A 24,024-nucleotide genomic window follows, 5' to 3' on the forward strand; every position below is an offset into this window, starting at 1 on the left:
TGGTATTGGTGCTTTGGAGTGACTCCAGCTTGAATGTAGCATAAGAAGAGAATTCCTGCAGCCATTCATCAGATTGTCATTAAAGCCAAGACCCCTTCGAAGAGAAGCATTCTATTGAAGACTCGAGGATCATTGTTACAGCCAATCAGCATTACCTGAAGCAACCCCCCACCTCCCCGAACCAAAGCCTTGTACCCTTGTCTTATCTCCTGAAAGCCTTCAACCTTGCTTCAACTCATGTACTGGTGGGAACAACCAGTCTCAATCCCTCCTCGAGGATACTGCCCTTACAAGTCATTTGAAGTGTTACGGGATCGCCCTGTGGACTGACCAGCTACGATGGGCGACTACAGTTCCGAGTTCAGACTTGGCACTCAGAAGACCATGGACAAGTGAAAAAAAGAGTGCACCCTCTGCAATTGCAGGTCTCCAGAATGAAAAGGGGTCTTGCAAGACCAGCTTCTTTGTTTCCTCCACCAGGGTTGTCGTTTGCCATCTGATTGTGCTGTTAATTGCTGCCTCAACATCTGCATCGTACCTTAGGGGTCCTCTGAGTCCACATTGTACTGTCCAAGAACACACAGAAGTGAATTTACATGAGCGAATAGTGTATATTTAGGAGATTAGTTACCTCTGGTTTTAATTGGTAAGTGTTTGCCAAGGCTGAATACATATTTGCATTTGTATACATTTTGCCTAACTTTGTGAGGAAGGCATGGTATCAAGCAGTAGACACATACACAATGAATAGAAGTTTTGCAAACCTTTATTTACACTTTTGATTGGGATGGTAGAATTTCTAACCGGCCCTAACTCTAAAATGGGAGTAATCTCGAACATTAAACAATAATAAACACGTCCAAGTCAGTCTGGTAAAAATAAAAAGGCCTATACTCTTAGAATTACAAATATATTAAGGGAATACAAAATGAAAATAGTGTCAGAATGGCTTCAGCACCAAGTCCCTACCTCAGGTTCAACCCTGCAGGGTCTGGAGAGTCTCTCAAAACAAAGGATGGGTGGATGGCACAGTTCTATCAGTCTTGCACAATTTGGCTTACTGATATAACTCAACAGTTCAATCTTAATCTTGGCCTGCCTGGTCATCAATTCATAGGGCCTGTTGTCATACGCGTAGACAGGGTAGGGCCTGAGCGGGCAAGACCCATCCAAAATCTGTAAATCTCCACTCAGCAGCGCTGCATTGGGTATTTACAGATGTTAATGTCACTGCGGTGGGCCCAACTACATTACCTTCAGGCCCCACTTGTTAGAGAATCCTGGCCACGCCTCTGCCTGTTGTGGGGGTTCCCTTCCCCACGTTTTATCTCCTATCTTTTTTTTGTCGAAGACTTTCAAGACTGCAAGGAATTTTCATAGACCTCTGCATGACTCACTCTTCCAACAATCATTCAATTCACAATCTTCTCTTGCAACACCAATGCCTCTTGGTACTTGTAGTTCTTAATATCTTTTACTTGCCTTCTTGGCCTTTTTCCAAAGTTCTTATATTTAGCTTTTTCCCTCTTGGCATATTTCACAGTTCACATATGTCACTTTTCTCTTATTCAACTTTCTTTCCTTATCGCGGTTTCCTTTGATCTCCGCTTGTAATATCTTTCACATTTCATAACATATCACAGAGACTTTGGAATGTGCAACTTCATCTCGCAGGAACACTCTGCTACTTTGTACCCTTGTCTTTCCATAATTGTTCTCTTCACTCGCATTTTAAAGGTACACGCGCAACCTTCAACTTTCACTTTACAGTCACTTTCCTTTTAACATCAACCATACTTTTGTTTTCCTCGATAACTCACCGGCTATGTTAATTGGATTTCTTTCATCTCTTTTCTGCAGTTGAAGGCTGTTACAAACGCCTCTTCTGCACCTCCCCAACTCTGCCGTTCACCCGGGAGGGTCGTGGGCCGCCTTCTGGCAACCTGAAGGTTTCTTTCCTCTGCTCGCTCGGCTTTGCTTTTTTCTAACGCTCCCAGCCTCCTGATAACATGGCAATCTTGCCTGGCTTTCTCTTGATTGTCGCTCAGCCCGTTGGCCTTCCGCCTTCCACAGCCTGGTTCGCATCAGCCTCGGTAGAGCTGTTCCTTCTCTTACCCTGCCTCGCTCAAAGTGTGCCTGTGCGTGCCACCTTTTATCTTCAATGGGAGTGTTAATAAGTGGCAGGTGTACATTGTTAGAGCTGCGTGCTTGACTGTTCCTGGCCTCATTACAGGGACATGACCAATACAAGTCAGGGGAGGTAATCCTTCTAACCTCATGCCTCATCTTCCTTGGTGCAGTACCTTTGTCAAGGTAAAGTGGGGAGGGATTATGGGAGTTGGAGTTTCCCATAAAGTAAGCCATTATAGGGGTTAGATGGGTTGTGGAAAAAGGGGGATACCATGTCTCTCCATTGGGTGCTTCTCCCCCACTCTCCGAGGACCCCCTACCCAGGTGATTATCCCTTGCTTGTACACCCCCAGGGTTGAGATCCAGAAGTGATGGCCTTTCCCTGGCCAACTGAGTACGGGAACTCCGGGGACTGCTTATAACCAAGTGTGCTTTCAACCACTTGATTTATGCCATTTTTCTTATACCAGCGGTTGATACAGTTGCAATAAAGTAGTGACTTTTATTAGCAGCCTGCTTATAAAGAATGCCAACCTATTAAAACACATAGCTTGGCTCTACTGTGTCAATGAGCTAGCTCAAAGATAACCCAGGGTGTGTGTTTTAGACAAGGAGGAGGGAGTAGTGCCTGATCATGGGCATAGGGCTAACAGGCACATCAATGGGTGGAAAATAGCTGAACACCCACAGGCTGTGTTGTACCTCTTCATCCCATTTCCCTCTTGTCTGTATTGTGAGTATTTCTACCAGTTTTGCCTCAGTCACCTCAGTTGTTGGAAGCACGATCAAAGAGAATCTTTAAACTGAGAGGCGAGTGCACGCACAAAAGGGAGAAAGGAGCAGTACACAGGGAGATGGACTCACCGTGAACAAATCCAGTTCCAGAGTGGTACTGAATTAGAATCACCTGAAGGACCACATTCTTGTAAGGTAAAGCAGATGGATCCCAGCTTCCACAATAGTGCAACTGTCCCCAGGTATTCTGGTACTGAGGAGTTGAGCAAAAATGTGACTGACGACAGAGATTAAGTGGGGTTTGGATTACTGCCTTGCAGTTAATTTGCTGCAGAAAACCTTAGCCCAGCCTGTCGGGCCCCTTTAAAGCTGTTCCTTACATATACCCCTTCACTGGTGTCGGGACTCAGTTTTACTATAGTGAGAGGAGAGGTGCAGGGGCACACGGAGCAAATGTACAGGTCACTGCCTATAAACAGAGTTTCAGAACTGGGGTAATCCCCAATGCCCTACCACCCACCCTGGAAAAGAAAAGGAAGCAGAGCAAAAAAGGCCTCATGCAAGCTGTAGCAAGTGCCACACAAATGTTAGCCACTGTAACGAGACCAATGTACCAATTTAACAGCTGATTAGGTGGAAAAGCTAGGCTGAAGGAGAAATGTACAGCGCTTGTGACAACGTATGGTCAGCAACCAGGCTTTCCCTGTCCCCAAACCACTCCATTCACTGGTTCTTTGGGGAATGCATGTCTTAGGATGCACAAGGTTATTATTATAGGCATTAAGAGAAATTACAATAAAAGAGTGAGATTTCACTGTAATGAATGGAAACAGTACTACGACCTAATCAAAAATACTTTTAGGGAGTTCATAGTTGCAGGGTACATAAAAGACACGACAAGAAAAATTAAAATGATTTTGTAAAGCTTGCAATGTACCTTTGGTGAGTACAAAAATAACTAAACGAAAAACTTATTTGGGAACATTATTTTTTCTCCTACCCTTCAAATATCAATTCTCCACAGAGTCTGTAAACAAATAATCACTGTAGCCAAAATAGTTAGCTCCAACAGTGGTAGACAGACAAAAGTCACTGGGTTAACAAAAGGCCTAAGGAGAGGGGCAGATGAGTTAGCAGCTCGAAAAATAAAATAGCAAATAAAAACAAGTGAAATCCTTTTTAGTAGGTGGCTATGGGCATCTAAACTGGTATATGTTAATGCACTGAAGATGCACATAGGTATACTCTGTTACAATTGTCTGAGTTATTCTGGAGCGCTGTAGTGCCTCCTGAATAGAGGAAGGGGCAGGAGAGACTACCATTCAATGTCGGTTGACTCCCTTCTATGGATTCTTTCTGGGATGAAAGACTAGATGAGAGGTGGTACTAGGATGCATCACACTGTTGCCAACGCCAACCTCCAAAATATTCCTTTGCCTGGCAGAACTATCCCAGCAACCTCATCTTTACCACTTACCCATTGTGAAATCTAAATAGACTATGACTGGAATACTGGACAGGATAAAGTACTAGCATGCCCCATACTTAAACTTTTGAGCTTACTCAGGCTTACATAAGACAATCTTTCAATATGGACAGAAACATTTTCAAACAGTTTTCCTGCACAGTCTTACCTAGTTTAAGTTTGCTGCAATTCCTTGGTTCTGTGGTGTTGACGTGGGCACTGTTCTGAGATTGTGGGTATTGGAGTTTAACGTTCCCCTCAGAATAGTTAACAAAGATGAAGCCATCTTTTTCATCCAAGCTTAGATGGTCGGACCAGCGCCTGGAATCATCTGAGCCGCTGTCTCCTGACCAGGCTCCTGTCCTTCCGGATGATACTCGTGGCCTGTAGTTGCTGGTGGGATTGCTCTGGTTTTCCTTTGGTTTGGTTTCCTGGTTTATACTTTGATCCTCTGCCTCAGAGTCGCTGCTGTCATCATCCTGGGCATCTAGAAGGGACGAATGCATCAAGGGTCAGCAGAAACATAATCGCATACAGAGTACCACTATAATAAAAAGCCTACAATTCCTCAAACATGGATGCATTAAATTAATGTTAACATTTCAACTGCAGGGGCAGAACAAAATAGGGCATTTCTCAATAAATGTAAAAACGCATAAGACTGAATGTCTTTGTCAATTTCAATTTCCATTATATATAAATATGGATTTGCCAGTTGGGTAAGAGAACGTCAATCCAGTATTTTCTATGAAGTAGATTTTGATGATATGTGCTATTTGCAATGCAGATATTGTGTGCTTAGGCACAGGAAAATGTTCAAACAGTAATAGGCAGAATTAACACATGTAAAATATCCTCATTCACCACCATAACACTAACAAAACTAGAGATGTCCAAACTCTCCAGCAGAATGCCATCTTGGAATGGAGATTAATCAGTGTCTTATGTCTATACAAAACAATAACATCCTGGTCTGAACCTTCTGATCGGCCCATCCACAAACAAAAGAGCATTTCTGAGCAGAAGCTGGGCAACATTAGCCTGTATTAACTCAGAAATCCTCCTCCTGACTGACCAGCTGGGCCAATCAAAAGGTCTATAAAGCCAGAAACGTATCCTTGCCTAAACATCTATCCCTAGCTTGGCCCACCCACCCACCTGGTTACTCCGCATCATAAGTGAGCAGGCTTGTCCTCCCACCTAGACCTCCTTCCTGTGTGCAACGGCCCAAACCACCCAGTCTCACATGCTGCCCTTCCTTTACAGACACAAATCACCTTCCATCTTTTTTCTTTGTTTTGTTTAGTCAGCCCATGTCCTCACAGGAGTTAAAAGACTAAGCTTTGCTCAGGACATAAAGTTGAGCTCCTGGGCACCTAATGTCTGAAGATTTCCAGCCTAAAGGGCACTACGGTTTAAAGGGAATATAGCAATCACCAATGATCCGTCTAATTTTTTTTCTCATGAGCGATAGTGGTTGACTTTTGTGCACACATTATTTTCTATGTGTGCAACTGACTAACAAGGCTGACTAACGAGGTAAGCCATTTTGTGAGCATGTGTAGATAGTGAGCTACCATCCCTAAAGAGAATTGAGGGGAATTCCCCCAACCTCTGCAGTTCTTTAAAAATCAGTGCAAACTATGCATTTTACAGAACGTTTTCTAAAGATATAGGTTAAAAAAAAGTTTTCTATGTGATCATAAATAGTACTCATCACCCAGTCAATACTTCAAGATTTGCCATACTACCTAGCAAATGTACTCCTATTCACAGAAAAATATGCATGTGGAAAACACTGTATGCTTAGTATAAACAATAGTTTTAGTTGTGGCTATTCATGTTTTGACGCTGCTCAGAGTCAATGCAGAACATGTTTAATGCCATTGGAAATAAAACACTCATGTGTATAACAAAAACAAATAATGCTTATAGCAAATGATGTGGCAGCAAGAAATCCAGGCATGATACATTATTTGCCAGTTGAAACAATGGCAGCTAAAAGGAGTGCGCCAGAAAACAAGAAAATAAGAGTTAATGCGCCACTTTAATGAAGTAATTCACGGGCCAAGAGAACATGCCTTTCATTATGTGTTTCAAGATAATTGCATTAAAATAACTACACCACAGAGTATGATAAGCAGAGTTCCTGTGCCACTGCTTACCATCACCATTACATTTTCCTGTGAATAGAGCAGTGACAACACTGACTCAAAACCAGCCCTACAGATGAGCGTCATACATACCGTCATCAACCAATCTTAAACCGTAAAAACAGGAACTATTGCCCAATGAAAAATTAGGGACTATAAATAAGCCCAACAAAAATGGGAACAAAATTAACACATCTGAGCCTAGACCCTGCTTCTACCCACAAAGTTCCACAGATATTTTCAAAACAGTGGCCATCAGGGCAGTGGCGTAGGAAGGAGCGCCATTAATATTACTGCCCGATCCCAGTCGGAATTTTAAGGGGAAAGAACATTTTTTAATAAGTATCCCTTTTGCAAAAATTATTACTTTTCTACTCCCTACAGGATAATTTGATTGCAAGCAGGGAGTAAAGTCTGATCAGATCTCGGTTTATAACCCAGACATAGGAAGTGAAATAACTGAGCACATAATACAGCCTAGAGTTGTTTTCCCCACCCTTCCCTGTCCCAGCCTAGACTTAATTCAGAAAGAGCCTCACTGAGATTTCCTATGGACCCCCCTTTGAAGAAAATCATAGACTTGTTTTTAAGGTAATAGCAGTAATGCTCAGAGATACACCATATGAACTGTCTTCTTCTGTAACCAGGGGCCACTCTTGTGAAATGTACTGTTATCAGTTAAACAAGATGAATGGGGATACTAGAGGCACTAAACACAGAACACATGATTACATTGAAAAGCCATAAGCAGCTGAGCATTGAAAAGGAACAGAAGGTCTAGTTTTGTAGACTGCTACTAGAGTTCACCATCCTTTAATGCAAATAAACTACACCTTTCCTTCACTGAACTGCCCAAACCTCAAACCTGTTTTTTTAAAGTTGCTGATTAGTTCTTCACCAACAAGGAGTGTTCTCCTATGCCACTCCCGCTAGCCTTGGATCCTGTGCTGGCCTCCAATAATAGTTGACAGATTCTGTAACATGTGACATTGTAGCAGTAGAACACTTGCTGGTCAATTTGCACACCCACAATAGTTTGCATGCACAAAATATTCATAGACTCTCCATGATATTATGGGCAGGTTATGAAAATGTCATGGACATGTATACACACAATTATTTTGCAGTGCAAACCAGATTATTTGCACCATCCCCCGGCCTAATATTGTTGGGTATGATTATGCAAATACACAGTGAAACCATATGCATATAGCAGTTAATTACAATATAATTTATTAAGGTCTTGGAACAATGGAACTCTTAAAACTCGGAAAACATGCAGGTTTTATGAAAAGCAATTCAGCTGTATGAACATTCAATGCATTAATGCTATGTATGAGTAGTGCCAGGCATATTCCATCACAATAATCCCTTGAAGGCCAAGTAGATAACATTGCAATGTTGCTTTTCACTTATAGGGTAGCATTAGCAATGCTAAAGTAAGAGTGGCTGGGCATAGTATTTGCCAGTCCATAGTGATAATATCGAATACAAAAATGTCGAAAGTCATTTTTTCGAAAAAATTATGTTGAAAAAAAAAAATCGAATTTCTTTTTCACTACGTTTTTATTCGAATTGGGGGGGTTCCCCCACAAACCCCCCACCCCCTTTTTATTTTGTTTTTACCTTTTATTTTACTTGCGAAACCCCCAAAAAATATATATAAATAAAAAATAAAGAATTCTATTTTTTTTATTCGACATTTTTTTAAAAAAATAATTGTCTTTCGATATTTTTTTTTCAATATTATGACTGACCACCATATTTGCCTACTCAAAATACTTAGAGGGCAAATTAATATTTGAGTTTAAGAACGCATATACTTGCAGGGGAACTGCTTTGCAGCGCCTTTTTGGCATATGTACAAAGAACATGAATCATGGAATGGGGTTACACATCCAAGTAGCCTGCTTACTTAGTCAGTATCCAATATTAGAGCTGACAGCTGGGTTAGATAGTGTGGGCGATGCTTTGGCTAAGGCACCATTGGCTATAGAAATTCTCGTGCTTGAACGTTATTAATATTGCAACCAACTTAAATGTATGCCTTTTTATTTTTTAGGAAGGTGGTAATTGTCTCTGTGAGCTGCTAAAACTCTTTTGACCGGTACCTAGAGGGAAGCTGGATAAGCGCACAGCTTAGAGCGAACATTGGCAATCACCTCTGCTTAGGGAGGCATGCCGGGCCGGTAACGGTATATCAGTCCGCCTGAGCATAGGTAGGCCTGAGCAAAAAGGGCCTCAGCAAAGGCTCAATGCCGTTACCAACACTGAACACCCCCTATGCAGAGGCGATTGCTATCACACCCTGGGGTTAATCACAGGTGCGAATAGAGTAAAAAATAAGATGCCCAATGCTATAGCAAATAGAAAAGGTACTTAGTCCCTTTTCGATTTTTATGGCAGCAGCTACAGGCGGGTTGGAGCACCGGGACTGGATCACAAAGTTTTGGTCCAGCAGGTAGGTGGGCAGCGCCCTTCACCAGGTGCGAATATTAAAACATTTGTGGGTGATTCTGATCATTTGGTCAACAGAAGGCCTTAACCATTGTTACAAAGTTTGGCGTTTCTCTTCCAACATTCTGCATCATGGCTCAAGGTCTCCCTAAGCCAACATCCCTCCAGGACAATGCTCATTGCAATGTTCTGAGCATATTCACCAGCTGTTTCCCTTTGTGTATTATCCTGTTTTTTTCTAATTTCGCCATATGATAGTGGCATTACAGTCATGGAGAGAGGCCTGTAACAGGTATTATAGTCCCTAATAATCATTACGTGACCTCAGCTTCGCCTCAGGACGATAATTCTGGTGTGGACCAATAACATCTGCTGCATCCCTCTTCCCCAGGGCTAGAGCGCCACACAATCTGGGCGAAATTTCATTCAGAAATTTAGACAAAGGGCTATTATTCAATTATATGTCCTGTTATAGTCTGCTGCCCTGTCACGGGCACCAGAAATTGTAACGGGAAAGCAAGCATTAGTTCTGATATCATAAGTAATTTATAATGCGCCTATCCACAAGTGTATCTAGGCGCAAAACAAATTATCTTACTAGGCCTTGTGTCATTCAGATCGTGCAAGTGCAAACGCAAAGTGCAGCTGGAGCAGAAAGGGAAGTGCGTGGGAAAGAGGAAGTGCAACCAGGGCAGCATTGCTCCGAGTAAGTGCAGCCAGGACAGCGCAGCTCTGAGTAAGTGCAAGGAGGCAGGGGACTGTAGGGTTACAGTTACAGACCCTAAGTGCATGGTGCGCCTGAAAGCAGTGCAGGGGCGACTGGTTGTGGGGAGCCTGGAACCAAGTGAGACTCTGAGGGTACCCAGGCCACCAGTCAGCGCAGCAGACAGGTAGATCAGCAGGGGAGATAGCGAGAGTGAGAAAGCAGAGGCGAAAAAGAAGGTCTTGAGCTGCTTCGCTGCTTCCGGAACTTCATGTGGTCCGGTTCAAGTTTGAGATGCACAGGGAGACCATTCCAGAGGGAGGCACCTGCAGAGGATGGAGATCTACCCCCACTCTCTGCCTGGAGAAGTGTCTGATCGTCAGAGAGTTAGAGGTGGCTCAGAGAAGGGCTCGAGAAGGAAGGTGTTTTGGAAAAGAGAGTTTGAAGTAGTGCTGGACCCGGCCCTGGCCCTGACCCCAGAAAACCTTGTGAACGATGCAGAGGGTATTGAACTTGATCCTTGCAGACACAGGGAGCCAGTGGAGAGATTCCAGGGCTAGAGAGATACGGTCCCTGGGCTTGAGGCCAAGGACAACTCTTGAAGTCCTGTTCTGGATCAGTTTCAGAGAGTAGAGGAAGGCATATTGAGAAAGAGACTGTTGCAGTAGTCCAGCCTAGAGAGTAATAGGGCTCTGGAGACAGTGAGCTTCTGGGGGAAAGTGAGAAAAGGAAGAATACCTTTGAGGATTTGCAGCTGGTAGTGGGCGTTTTTGGCAAGGTATGTGATGTGAGGAGAGAAGGAGAGAGTGGAGTCCAAGATGACACCAAGGTTTTTTGCCTCTCAGGCAGGCGAAGGAAGAGGGCCCTAGGGGGGTGGCCAGAATGAGAGAGGGAAAGCGGGAGTAGGGGTCCCAATGAGAAGGATCTCAGTCTTACTGGCATTAAGGCAGAGATCATTGAAGGCGCACCAATCATGAATCACGGATAGTCAGGAATGAGCGAGAGAGGAGAGGAGGCTGAGGGGAGCCTGTAAGAGAGTGGAGTGTCATCCCCATAACACTGAAAGATACCGTGGGCCAAAGGAGCCAAGTAGACATTGAAGAGCCAAGTAGACATTGAAGAGCCAGGGTTAGAGGTTAGAGCCCTGGGGGACACCACAAGTGGAGAGAGAGGTTGTGGAGAGAAAGAACCCAAGCTGGACCTGGGAGGGTCGGTCCAGGAGAACAATCACTCCAGGGCCTGATCTGTGATGCCCAGGTTCTCACAGAGTCGACTGATCAGGATGGCTTGATTGACTGTCAAAAGCAGAGGAAAGGTCAAGGAGGATGAGGACAGAAGGAAGACTTAAATTGAGATTAGTGAGCAGATCTTCACATGTGTTCAGGAGAGCAGGTTCCGTGCCTCTGGCTGCTCTGAAGCCAGACTGATGTCATGGAGACGACCAACAGATTCAGTATGGAGAGTAAACTGGGAGATGACCAGCTTTTCCAGAAGTTTGCCCAGGAAAGGAGTGACGGAGATCGGACGATAGTTTACCAGACAAGTAGGATCGGCATAAGGCTTTTAAGGAAGGGGTGCACAAGGGAGTCCTTGAGGAGAGATGGGAAAATTACAGCGGCCAAAGATTGATTTCAGAAATCAGCCAAGGCTGGAGCGAGGGTGTCAATGTGGTCCTTGATGGATCTGGAGGAGTAGGGGAGCACCTGTTTGGACGACACTTACCTAGGCCGTGTTGTCTAGAAACATTGTTAGTTGTAGTTGGCGAGAAAGAGGAGAAGGGAGGAGGAGAGGCAGAGGCGGCCAGAGGGAGGGCCAAGAGAGGTAGAGGAAGAGGAGAGAGAGGACCGGATGTCCTGAGTTTTAGTGGGGAAGTGAGAAGCCAGAGCCGTACAGAGAGCCTGGGAGGGAACTGGAGAGGTGGAGACTGCAGAAGGATTGGCCAGCTCCTTGCAGATTTTAAAGAGTTTGGCCATGTTGTTAGAGGCTGCACTGACGCAGGCTTGAATGTGGGGTCTCTTCTTGGACAGAACAGAGAGTCTGCATTGCCTTCGGAGCAGGCAGCAGGCCAGTTTGACAGAGGATGTGCCCAATGCCCTCCACTTCCTCTCAGCCATGCTACACTTGCGTTTCAGGGTGGCAAGGGTCGGAGTCATACCAAGAGTTGCACTTGCAGGCAGGCTTCAGAGGGATTGACATGACAGGGGCAAGGACGTCCAGAGGGTAAAAAGTGGAGAGGTCATTTTTTTTTAAACATCATATAAAAACGGTTTTGAAAGACTGCTCCATGACTGCATGGAGCGGTCTTTCTAAATCGAACTGTCACGCCAGGACCCAGTAGCAGCATCCAGGGAGAAGAGGGGGGAGGGTGGCGTGTGTGTGTGTGGTTTTTGTATGCTGCCTAAAATCATCCCAAAAGAATCTGTCTTTTTGCTAGGCGACCTACAAAAAGTGAAAAAAATCACATAGTTTGACAACAGAGCGAGAGAGAGGAGCGACGTGGAGAAAGACTTCCGTGGATGGGTACATGCTTGAGGTACGCCCTGCGGAAGTGGTAGAGGGCACCGGGAGTGGGCAGAGGTGGTAGAAGGCGGTGGCAAAGTAGCCAGAGAGTTGATGGAGGAGGGAGTCAAAGAGGCTGCAGAAGGAGAAGGTGGTGGAGGAGCCAGAGAGGTACTGGTAGCAGATGCCTATCGAAAAGGAGGAGATGGGGCTGAGGGCCCTGGACCAATATGGTGCCATTCAGATAGACATTAATGATGGTCTTGGAGGAGTGGAAGGGGGCCAAGAGGGCCTCCCAGCGAGTTCCACCAAAAATGGGAGAGGAGGAAAAGTAGAGAGAGCACCGACTATGTGAAGGGTCCATTGGCTTGGAGAGGCAACCACAAAGAGGATGTCACTAAAAGTCTGTCTGGAGGAAGCACTGATGTAGGTAGCAGGGATAGGGCGGCCTGGGTTGGAGAGCAGGATGTCCCTCTTGAACTTCTTCCTTCCCAACCTAGTGAGAGGGATAGGATAGGAGATAGCATAGCAGTTGGAGAAGATAGGTGAGACGGAAATCACCATAGAGGATGTGAGGAGGAAGTAGAAGGAGGGAGCGAAAGCGAGCACAGCCCAGCGCCGCGCAACTAAGGATGCGCAGAGGAGAGGGTGAGGGGGGTCACACAGCTGGGAACACACAGAAGGGGCAGACAGGTACACTCAACAGTACAAACGGTATGCCCAGAGTGGTGGGGTCCTAGACAGTGGGAGAGAACCTAGTGGGGACAGTTCACAGTACAACAGAGACCACAGTCGATGAGACCCTAGGGAGTGGGAGAGAGCCTAATGGGACACAGACCAACAGTAACCAAGAAGAAAGGGGACCTAGAGAGAAGGAGGGAGCCTGGTGGGACACAGATCACAGTACAACATTAACCACATCTGAGGAGGGACCTAGAGAGGGGACACAGATCACAGTACAATAGTAACCACAAAAGAGAAGTCCTAGAAAAAGGATGCAAAATACAAAGTACGGCTAACTGCTGGAGGGGAGAGCCTAGGGTTGCGTAGAGACAGAGTACGATTATGTCAGACAGTTAGGTGGAAATACGTGCAAAGCTGGGAAGTTTAGTTGAGAGCAGTGGTGACTGCTCCCCCTTCCTGCACCTTTCTTACCTTTTGGTCGCTGATGGTCAACGGCTGAGCTGAATGCTCGCACTCTGCGCCGCTATCCCTCTGTCATCTAACACCTGCATCGCACAACACCACAGCATTGTCCTGCAAGGGCTTTGCCACAGAGGGTCCGATCCTCGGGTCTTAAAGGTTTGGCTGCGTGGACATAGGTGCAACGTATTACGTATCGAAGGGCAGCGTCTCCTGTGCACCTGCGTCGCACAACACTGTGACCTTGTCCTGCGACATCAGTGGTGCAGTGCTCCAATTTAGCAAGACATTCAGTGCAGATTCAAGGGGCATTACTTTGGAAAAATGTTGTACCACATGTACGGAACTCATGGTAGCAACAGAAAGATAGACCAGTGATTACAGTTCAAGGGTGTTTAATAAACTGTATAGGTAGGTTGGAAAAATGTCTAATCTAAACCTAAATATAAGATGGGAGCAAGCTACGACCAGCATATAACAATAAGGAAGTCCTAGTGGCATCTTGTCAAATAAAAGGGCCTATACTAAAAATAAAATCTATTGCCAAAAATAAAATCTATTGCCAGTCGTTAAAACTAAATACAAAAAGAGTGTGGGATCGGGTTCATAAGAAAGAAAGAAGTGTTCCCAAAATGATCAGTCAGCATGTGGTAGCCAGGGGTCTCCCTTCCCCACGTTTTGAGCATGGGACAAGGCGCCTCCTGAGCACAGTACACTCTCGAGCTTTCCCAGCACGAGAGTGCAGTTAGGTTCTCAGGTATCAGGATCTTCTGTGGTTAAGTCTCTTTTTATACCAAAAAAGTCTCTTGCCTTTTAGGACCTGAGGTGTTCAAAACAACCAAACCAAAAGTTCTGTTCTGTATGTACGTTGGGTGATGCCTTTTCATCCCTGGATCCCACTCTTCCGTGTTCAGACCCTTCTTGAATGTTAGCCTCCCTCGGCCCGGTTCACTATGGCTTTTTCCTAAACAATTTCACCTGTTGCATTCACAAGTCTTAATGGCCTTTTAGAAAATCCACTGTAGACATCCCACTGTCGGGTTCACTCTTGTCAACACAATGCTCATTGGGGCATCATGCTTTGCCTTTTCTGCAGGCATCCCTCTGTCGGGTTCAAATTTGCCAGCCTCACAAGTCCTTCTACTTTCGCACTTTGTAGGATTCGCTTCCCTTCATTTTCCAATTCTTGTTTTCAAAGACTTTCGACTGTACAGGGGGTTTTGCTAGACCCCTGTATGACCACTTTGATCTTTTCCTTGTGGCTCTCCTAAGGCCATCTGGTATCGGTAGTTTCAACAATAGGGAAATCAACCAGAGTCTCTTGAGTGAGCACCCACATGGTGCCGGACCCCTCTGCAGCTGGTTTTCCCCTGAGGTGTTAATAGTTCTTTGATTCCCCTTAATTTGACACTCGCACCTTTCATTCAACACGGTTCAGTCTCTTATCGGTTTTCCTTTCGACTCACCAGCTGTGATGAGCCGCTTGGCTTTTCTTGCCTTTGGAGTCAAGGATGGTACCACAGTAGCACGCATGTCACCCTGTCCTGATTATCAGTGTAGGAGGGCACAGTATACCATTGATATCTGCTGCAACAAATGCTGGCTGTTGTTAGCGGTCTTATGTCTCCCCTCAGTCACCTCTTCTCCTTCTCTCATCTCTGACTGTCTGCTAACCAGGAGTGGTATGCCACCAATGATCTCAGCCTTAATGCCAGTAAGACCGAGATTCTCCTCATCGGCACACCCGCTCCCTCCTTTCCTGTCACTCTGACTGGCCTCTCTTGGCCCTCTCCCTGCTCCCTCCTGTGAGGCTAAAAACCTCAGGGTCATCTTCGACTGCGCACTCTCCTTCTCTCCGCACATCTCTGACGTCTCTAAGAAGTCACACTACCAGCTGCACCTCCTCAGAGGTACTCTTCCTTTCCTCTCCTTCCCCCAGAAGCTCACTGTCTCCAGAGCTCTGATTCTCTCTAGGCTGGACTACTGCAACAGCCTCTTTCTAAATCTGCCTGCATCTTTTCTCCGCCCTCTGCAACTCATCCAGAACAGGACTGCAAGACTTATCCTTGGCCCCAAGCCCAGTGATCTTATCTCTCCAGGTCTGAAATCTCTTCATTGGCTCCCAGTGGCTGCAAGAATTAAAACCATCTGCATTGTCCACAAGGCCTTCTGGGGCCTGGGGCCTCAATACCTTAAACTTTCTCTTCCTAAATATTTTCTTTCTCGAGCTCTTCGCTCATCTGCCTCCAACTCCCTCAGGGTCAGTCGCTTCTCCAAGCAACGAGTTGGTGGTAGATCTCTTTCTTCGGCTGGGACCTTCCTCTGGAACAGCCTCCCTGCCTCTCTGAAAACTGAGGAGAACCATCTCCAGTTCCGGAAGAATCTGAAGACCTTCCTCTTTGCTTCTGCTTTCTCTCCTCCTCTCCCCTGCTCAACTCCTGGCTGAAACTGCACTAGTCATCTGGCTACCCTCTGCTCTCGGGCCTAGGTCATCCCCTCCAGTTGCACACCTGCACTGCCCCTGTAACAACCCTTGCACTCTGGGGTGGTTTCTGCATCCCTACAGCCCCCTACCAGCACAGACACCTGATGTCTGCACTTACCCTTTACCTGCCAACAGCTGGCCGCACCTCTTATTTATTATTCTTATTGTTTTTATTCATTTTTTTACTGTTTATCCTATGCACTGCACTTCCCCCTCCCCGTTTTTCCCTCCCCCTTTCCCCTGCACTTGCGTGATCTCAATGTCACCTGGCCTAGTAGGATTATTGTCTCTGTCTCCCTCTGTTCCCCTCCCTTGCCTCATCGCGCCTTGAAATACTTGTATATAGACACGTTATAAATGCCATATCATATCATATCTTTCACGGAGGCTTTGTGGGTCCGTCTCGAAAAGGGCAAGGTCGCTTCTCTCCTGCTCGCCACTTTGGTACTCACCGTCTTTCTCCTCCTCTTGAACTGCCGCCCTGGGATAGCTGTCTCATCGTACGGTCTGCCTTGCTTGGAGTGTGTCTTGTGCTCCACCTTTTATCCCTGTGGGGAAGGAAGAGGGCCGTCACATGTGTGATTCTGGTCAATTGCCTGATTTTGTCTGACCCTTATGTTGGAACATGTCAGGTAAACGGCTCTGGTGTTAGTCCATTGTTTTTTGTGTCATGATAAAGTGTGTGTGTCGGGAAAGGTTGGGGGGGGGGGTAGAGTTTGAGTATCCTATGTGGTAGGATGGGGAAAAGGTGAGATGAGAACAGGAAAACCGTGTCCCACCCGCCGGTGACCCACTTCCACTCTCCCCCCATCCAGGTGATCCTCCCGTACCTGTTCACCCCCAGGAACTGGATCCAATAGCGATGGCAGTGTCCTGGCCACCTGGATGACAGATCCCCAGGGACTATTCAGGGAGACACCTATAGATTTCTCACACAAAGCAGTCAGAAACCTTACTTGGCACTTTGCTTTGGAGTTCAATAGTTTGCAGAATCTAAGCCCATGTTCTAAAGCCCAGGTGCCCTTTAGAACATGATATATGATACGATAGTTAAGCGCTTCGAGGCAAGGGAGGTAAAAAACAATGACATTCTTACAGGCCATGAACAGTAAGGATGTGAAATTAACTATCGTACTCGGCCTGACGACATTTCAGATAGTGCAAGAGCTAAGACATAGATAAGGAAGGGAGGGGGAGAGTGGGAAGGAAATGGAAACAGACAGGCGACTACCGTACTAGGCCTGACGACATTTCTGGTAGAGTCGGAAAAAAACAAGAGGCGAGGGAGAGGGGTGCAGAAAGGTAGGGGAGGAACAAAACAAGCGACTATCATACTAGGCCTGACGACATTTTAGATAGTGCTGGAGGGGGCGTGGGGAGGACAAAACCAGTATGGGGAGGGAGGAGGAGACAGACAAGTTTGCTATCATACTAAGTCCAGGGACAATTCTGATAGAGTAAGTGCATAGAAGAAAGTAAGGGGAGGAGATAGGAAAAGGGAGAAGGCAAAGAAGAGGAGAATAGAGAGTTAGCAGTCAAAAAGAGTGGAGTAGCAAGAGGGGAGAGTGAATACAATTGCAGAAGTCAGTAGTAACACATAACGTTGCAAGCCAGGATACAAGATGAAGATGGGAACAGCATGATTCAGGGCCACCATGAGTACAAGATGCAAAAGAAGTTCAGCATGAGAGTTGAGAAAGGGTGACGCACCATGAATGAATGAAGTCCATAAAAGTCAAATCCAGCATTGGCCACAAGACGGTGATGGTGAAACCAGAATGTATCAGGACAGACTCCTGCAGAAGTAGGCTTGAGTGGGGTGAGGGGGGGAGGAGGGCAGAAGAATCAAGCAAAACAGGCAACACCTGTGTGCGAGAATGGGGGGGCACAAGGGAACATCACGGGGGGACCAGAGGGAGTAACACATGTTGGTGCATGCTTACCCGCTTACATATAGGTGTTACCTAAAAACATTTTCAGTTTTAATATATGTGATGAATTGGGTATTTGGTTTGTTGAAGCGATGCCCGTTTGTGATACCTACTTTATTGGATTCAGGTATGGACAAAAGTGAAGTTGCACCTTTTGCTGCATGCTCTTGAATAATTTAACTATGCTTGGGTCTTACAGAATGTGCTTTGTTAAACAGGTAAAGAGACCTAGTTATCTATTTTAATTTGGGAGGCATTTGGATTAACCCTTCTTAACTGACGAAGAATGACGATGTAGCTAAACCAAAGTATTGGTTGTGGATTGATGAACAGGTTTAGATTCGGGGAAGTAAAAGTTGCATAGTGATGGGATACCATGAGAACAAAATAGTGAGAGAAAGCGTTGAAATCCCATCTTACCATAATGAAAACAAGAGATATGCTTGTATTTCAAATTTTGTTTGCGGGTGCTTCAAGTGGCAGCTCTGCTGTTGTCCCATGCTGGAGGCTGGGTGCTGGGATTGGGAGGGTGCTGGGGGAAAATGAGCCACACCATGCAAGTGATTTAGAAAACACAATTTGTAAATTGCCTATGTTTTGTGTGTCAACTCGGTTGTTACTTGATCCAGTACAGCACCATCCTTTTTTTACCTGTTGCAGTGACTATTATGATGTGCCAAATTGTTAAGTCCTTTTCCCTCTGCCTTTCGCCTATACAGTATGTAGTACTACCCTGTTAGGATTTGTCTATTACACTAGGTGTTGGAGGTAGAAGGAAACATTCTTTAGACCATTACCTTTTTACTTACACATACAGTGAGTGTTGGCTTTCATCTTCCGTTATAGTACTAATTTGCCAGTGTTTTACATATGTTGACAGTATATTATAGGCAGTGGATTTTGAAGTGTATGTCCTATGTGTACCTTGATATTAGTCCACTCACTCCCAAGAGTAAAGCCAGACTGCTCTGCTTTGTTAACATTGTGAGAGTTTTGGACAAACTTGGTGAACACCCATTACTTCACTAAGGATAGTATCAAGGTTTTGTGAACAAGAATCCAAAGAAGAGCTTCAGTGTTCACTTGTAAACTGGCCACCACATAGGTAGTATCAAAAAGGAAGTAGAAGTGTTAAGGCTATAACCCTATACATTCAATATATTTGTGACAACCAAAATGTCACTGTAGACGTTGGGAGCATTAACAAATATTATTTCCACCTCGCTTCAATCGTCATTGTTTTCCAATTCCTAGTGTGTGTTTCATTCCTGGCATATTTATCACAACACCCCCTCCAAATGCATTTACATTTTTCATTGATAAGAGTTTGCAATCAACATTTGTGCAACCCAATGAACCATTTATACAAGGTTGACTGGCTTCATAATTAATTTGTTTTAAAATGCTGTATTAAGTTTATTGATCAGCAAAGCCAAATAAACATTTGAAATACAAACCTATTTGCGCCTCTGCACAGATATCTGGTATTTCCATAACTTCCGGAGACTCAGGTGCTGGCGTTTCTGGCACTTGCAAGAACTCCATCCTCCAGAACTATGAAAAGAAAAACAACAGAACAGTATTCACCTTGGAGAACGAGTATCCCTATAATATGTATGAGCAGTAAACAGTACCCATTAAACAAAGTTGAATAATAAAGGGGTTTGTGAGCCCAAGGCCACATTACAGTGGGTGGAGTTAAACTGGGAGCATGGCTAAGCGATCTTAGCCTCCAAGGAGTATGTATGGAGCCACTCTGTTTGCCAGTGGCCTGTGGATTGCAAACCTTATCTAGAAACCACAAATTAATGCTGTAGCTAGACGATGCTCCACGCCCCTAAAAACCCCAAAGAAAATCCTTCTCTTCCTAATGTTCTCCCAAAAAGTGAACGGACATAACCACACACACAAACACATGATTCTAAGCAGATATAATCTTCAGAAAGACTAGTACTGGTAAGTAATATTTGTCATATATATGTTTTGTATAGTCCGCCATCTAGTGAATGGATTGAAGTGCAGCATTTGTTTTTTCAAAGTTGAAAATAATAGGGCATCAGCGTTCCTTTCATACTATTCCTATTCTACGTGTACCAGTACTCATGATCACAGACTCTTCGATGTCCTCTGATTGTTTCTTTTTCTGGCCTGTTATTTTTAAGTGTTGTGTGTGCAATGCAGTTCCTTTTTTTAAAATATATAAATATGCTCTAGTACTGTACCATTACTCTCTTGCTGGGAGGCAGGTCAGGCAAATGTGAATCCAAGTAGATACAAGCTTCAGAAAGACGGTTACTGGTGAGCAATATTTGCCTTCCGCAGCTTGTGAATCTGCTTAGATTCACATGCTTTGCAAGGATTAGCAAGCAGTACCTGAGACAGGTGGTGGGTGACTAGGGACAGTGGGAAAAAAGTGTTTAAGTACTGACAGATTTAAGGAACCCATGGTGGCAATAGTAAGTGATCACAGTTCAAGGGTGTTTATTAAACTGAATAATGGGTGAGACAAATGCCAAATCTAAACCTAAATCTAAGATGGGAGCAAGTTACGACCATCAAATAATAAGAAAGCAGTCCTAGTGGCATCTTGTCATATAAAAAAGGGCCTATACTAAAAAACTTTTTGCCAGTCCTTACAACTGAGTTACAAAAATAGTGTGGGATAATGTTCTCAAGAAAAGAAAGAAGTGTTCACCAAATGATAAGTCAGGATGGTATGACTGGGTTTCCCTTGCCCACATTTTTAGCATGGGACAAGGCAGGACCTTTGAGCACAGCACACTCCTGGGCCTCAGCAGCACGAGTTTACAGTTCCTTTCAACAGTTCCGGGACCTTCCTGGGTCAAGTCTCTTTTCCTGCAAAAGTCTCTTGTCTTAGAAGGCCGGCTGTACCAAAAACAATAAAAAAAATAATAAAGTTAATTTGGCAATCTTTTCACATTGGGCGACTGCTCTTAGCCACTTGGATCCCCCTCAACCGGGCTCTGATTCTTCTTGCAACGTTAGCCTCTCTCAATCAGGCTCACTGCAGCCTTTCACTCAAAAATGTACCACTTAAAAGTCTCAATGTCTTTTTCACCAACTATCCATTGTGGATATCCTTCACACTTGTCGTCACAATGTTCACGGGTATATCACTATTTACGAATCGCAGGCATCCGTCTGTTGGGTTTACATTTGCCACAGTTCACAAAAGCTCTTAGGTTCTTCTCTTAACTTAAGCTCGGGTCTCAGCCCCCAGCCAGGCTTCCCTTAAAGCCCCCAGCCAGGCTTCACACAGTTCTATTAATACCTAGCTCTCGGGTGCGCCCTTGGATACCCCGATTTGTAGGCATCCCTCAGCCGGGTTCACATTGGCCAGTTTCACAATTCAATCAGTTTTCTCTCATGTGTCAAAGACTTTCGAGTGTACGAGGGGTTTCGGTCGACCCTTGTAGGACCACTTTGACACTTAACACTAGCATCTCCTAAGGCCTCTTTGGTCTTTGTAGTTTCAACAAAACAACCTCAAAAAGGATTTAGTCAGAGTCCTTCGAATGAGCGCCCCTCGCGACCCCTGACCACTCCGCTTCTGCATGCAACCTTGGGCCCAGCACAGTTCGGTCTCACTATCTGCCTTCTCCGACTCACCGGCTGTGCTGAACTGTTGGAGTTTCTTGTCTCGGGAGAACGGCACTACATTGACAAGTGTTTCTCCCCACTTTGGCTATCAGCGCGGAGGGCCCTGTGTGCCGTTGACACCTGTCACACCACACGTCAGCTGCACATCTCGGTCTTATGATTTCCCTTTCGGAGGCTTTGCAGGGTCTGAATTGAAAAGAGCAAAGGCAATTCCCTCCTCGCCGTCCCTCCAGGTCTCTCCGCCTTTCTCCTCCATTTGAACTTCCGGTCCAGAATAGCTGCGTCCTCGTTCGTTGCTCGAAGTGTGCTTTCATGCTCCACCTTTTATCCCTGTGGGGAAGGAAAAGGGCTGTGAGGTGTGCATAGTTTTTGTCAATTGCCTGACCCTTGTGTTCGGACATGGTAAACGGCTCGGGTGTTTGTCCATTGTCTGTCACGGTGTAGGAAAGTGGTTGTGTTGGAAAAGGTGGGGTAGAACTTTCTTATATGCTACGGGGTAGGATGGGAGAAAGGCATTACAGTGAAGGGGGTACCGTGCCTCCAATCCCAGGAACTTGATTCACTAGCGATGGTCATGTCCGGGCCACTTGGATGACTGAACCCCGGGGAAAAGCGAGCGAGACACCTTCAGGTTTCTCACACTGACCAACTTATGAATCTGAGCTTGCTGGTGTATTGTGAGAAACTTAAAGTTGTTTCCCTGACTAGTCCCCAGTCATCCAGGTGGCCAGGACACAGCCATCGCTATTGGATCCTGTTCCTGGGAGTGGACCAGTGAGGGAGGATCACGTGGATGGGGGGGGGGTCCCCAGGGAGTAGAAGTGGGACACCAACAGGTGAGACGCAGTATCCCCCTTCTTATACCTTTCCCCCATCCTACCCCGTAGGATACTCAAAAACTCTACCCCCCTTTTCCGACACAAACACTTTCCCACACCACGGAAGACGACAGATAAACACCAGAGCTGTTTACCAAACATGCCCCAACACAAGGGTTAGGCAAAGTCAGGCAATTGACCAGAACCACACACACCTGACGGCCCTTTCCCTTCCCCACAGGGATAAAAGGTGGAGCAAGAGAGCACAAAACATGCAAGGCAGACCGTATGACGAGAGAGCTAAATCAGCACAGCAGTTCAAGAGGAGGAGAAAGACTGCACGAACCGAGAGGGTGACAAGGAGAGAAGCGACCTTGCCCTTTCCGAGCCATGCCTGTGAAACCTCCAAAGAAGGAATTGTGAGACCACAGACAATTGCTGGCATGTGTTGCAGCAGATGTCATCTGCTGATAAGCAAGCCAAGGGGAGATGCTTGCCACTGTGGTACCGGCCTTAACTCCAGAGACAAGAAGAAGCTAAGCGGTTTATCAGAGCCGGTGAGTGGAGGGGAGAGCTGATAAGAAACCGAACTGTGTTTAAACAAATGTAGCAAAACAGCTAACTGAAGAAAGTACAAAGAACTGTTTGTTTAATACGAGAGGGGAAAACCAGCTACAGAGATGTCAGACACCACGTGGGTGTTCACTTGAGAAACTTTGGGCGATTACCCTATTTTTGAAACTACCGTTACCAGAAGGCCTTGGGAACGGCGCGGGAAGGGGGACAAAGTGGTCATACATGGGTCTAGTAAAATCCTCTGTACAGTCGAACGTACAGTCGAATATACAGTGGACACTGTTGAAAGCTGCATCCACTGGTAAAGGCCAAAATCTACGGTTGGTAGCTTGTTAGTGTTTTAAAATATTCAGTGCACATAGGTGAACGTTGTGACAACTGTCCACAACTCAAGGCCACAACTAGTACCCATTCATGTGTTAAAATATATTTGCCCATGTACAGGGACCATGGCTGAAGGCCATGCTTAATGCGCGTTACTGTAGTAATGTAATTAGTGATGTCATCTGTGATGTCATCCTTGTGGTCATAGTCTGCGCAACAGGGGTTGCAAAGTTAAGGTGGCTTTATCTCAATTTCCAGGTTTTTGGTTGCATTTAGTTCTCACCTTAACGTCCCTACAACTAAAGGTTTTTCCTTGAATTTCAAGGGTTTTGTTATTTCTTGGATTTTTAGAATGCTTCCAGACCACTAGCATGGTCTTCGGCCATGGTCAGTGGGCAGGGCCTTTGGCCGTGCCCACTGTCCATTTTAAAACACTACCTAGGCCACTAGCCAAGGCCTTTGGCTTGCAGGCTTTGAGAACTCACAATGTTTTTAGGCAATGCGCAGTGAGATTTAATTCTATGTCAAGACGGAGGCAAGCATTAAGCTTCATCTTCTTTATTCTCTACTCTCAAGCAGTTTCAACAAATATAACTTTGTAAAGTTTCAATTTAATGTTTTTTTAATTTTTTTAAACAAACTTCAAATCCCATCAATCCTGTAGTCCCCTAGTCTCTGGCCATGTGACATAGTCCTTCCTGTTCCTCTGTCCTTCCTCTTCTTTTCCTGCTCTCCACAAAATAAGTACCTCTTTATCTTAGCTCCGTAATATTCGTTTGACAAAACATGTTTTATGCCATTAACGTAATTGGAATTGTACACCATGGACTATAATAGAATAAACATGTATAGTAGAGCGCGCAAGCTTTAGTGTTTTAGTTTTGAAGGGGATTCGGAGGCCCTGTGTCGTAATACAAGATACCTCAGGAGCCTACCGTACCCCCTAGCAGAGCGCGAGTTCGCAGCCCCAACCCTTGGAAGGGC

The 24,024-nt window shown here is 45.3% G+C and overlaps 1 protein-coding gene across 5 annotated transcripts in view; it reads right to left on the bottom strand.

Annotated features, from left to right (window-relative positions):
* WDFY3 (WD repeat and FYVE domain containing 3) overlaps positions 1–24,024 on the bottom strand; it is a 2,538,776-nt gene that overhangs the window by 150,538 nt on the left and 2,364,214 nt on the right. For all 5 annotated transcript variants that reach the window (XM_069630405.1, XM_069630406.1, XM_069630403.1 and 2 more), the window contains 2 exons: positions 19,159–19,255; positions 4,500–4,817 (listed from right to left, as the gene is read on the bottom strand). In XM_069630405.1, the coding sequence (XP_069486506.1) occupies positions 4,500–4,817; positions 19,159–19,255 (415 nt within the window). The remainder of the gene's footprint in view (positions 1–4,499; positions 4,818–19,158; positions 19,256–24,024) is intronic.

This window comes from Ambystoma mexicanum, chromosome 6q, assembly GCF_040938575.1.
Source record: "Ambystoma mexicanum isolate Mex_15411 chromosome 6q, UKY_AmexF1_1, whole genome shotgun sequence".
NCBI classification, from domain to species: Eukaryota; Metazoa; Chordata; class Amphibia; order Caudata; family Ambystomatidae; genus Ambystoma; species Ambystoma mexicanum.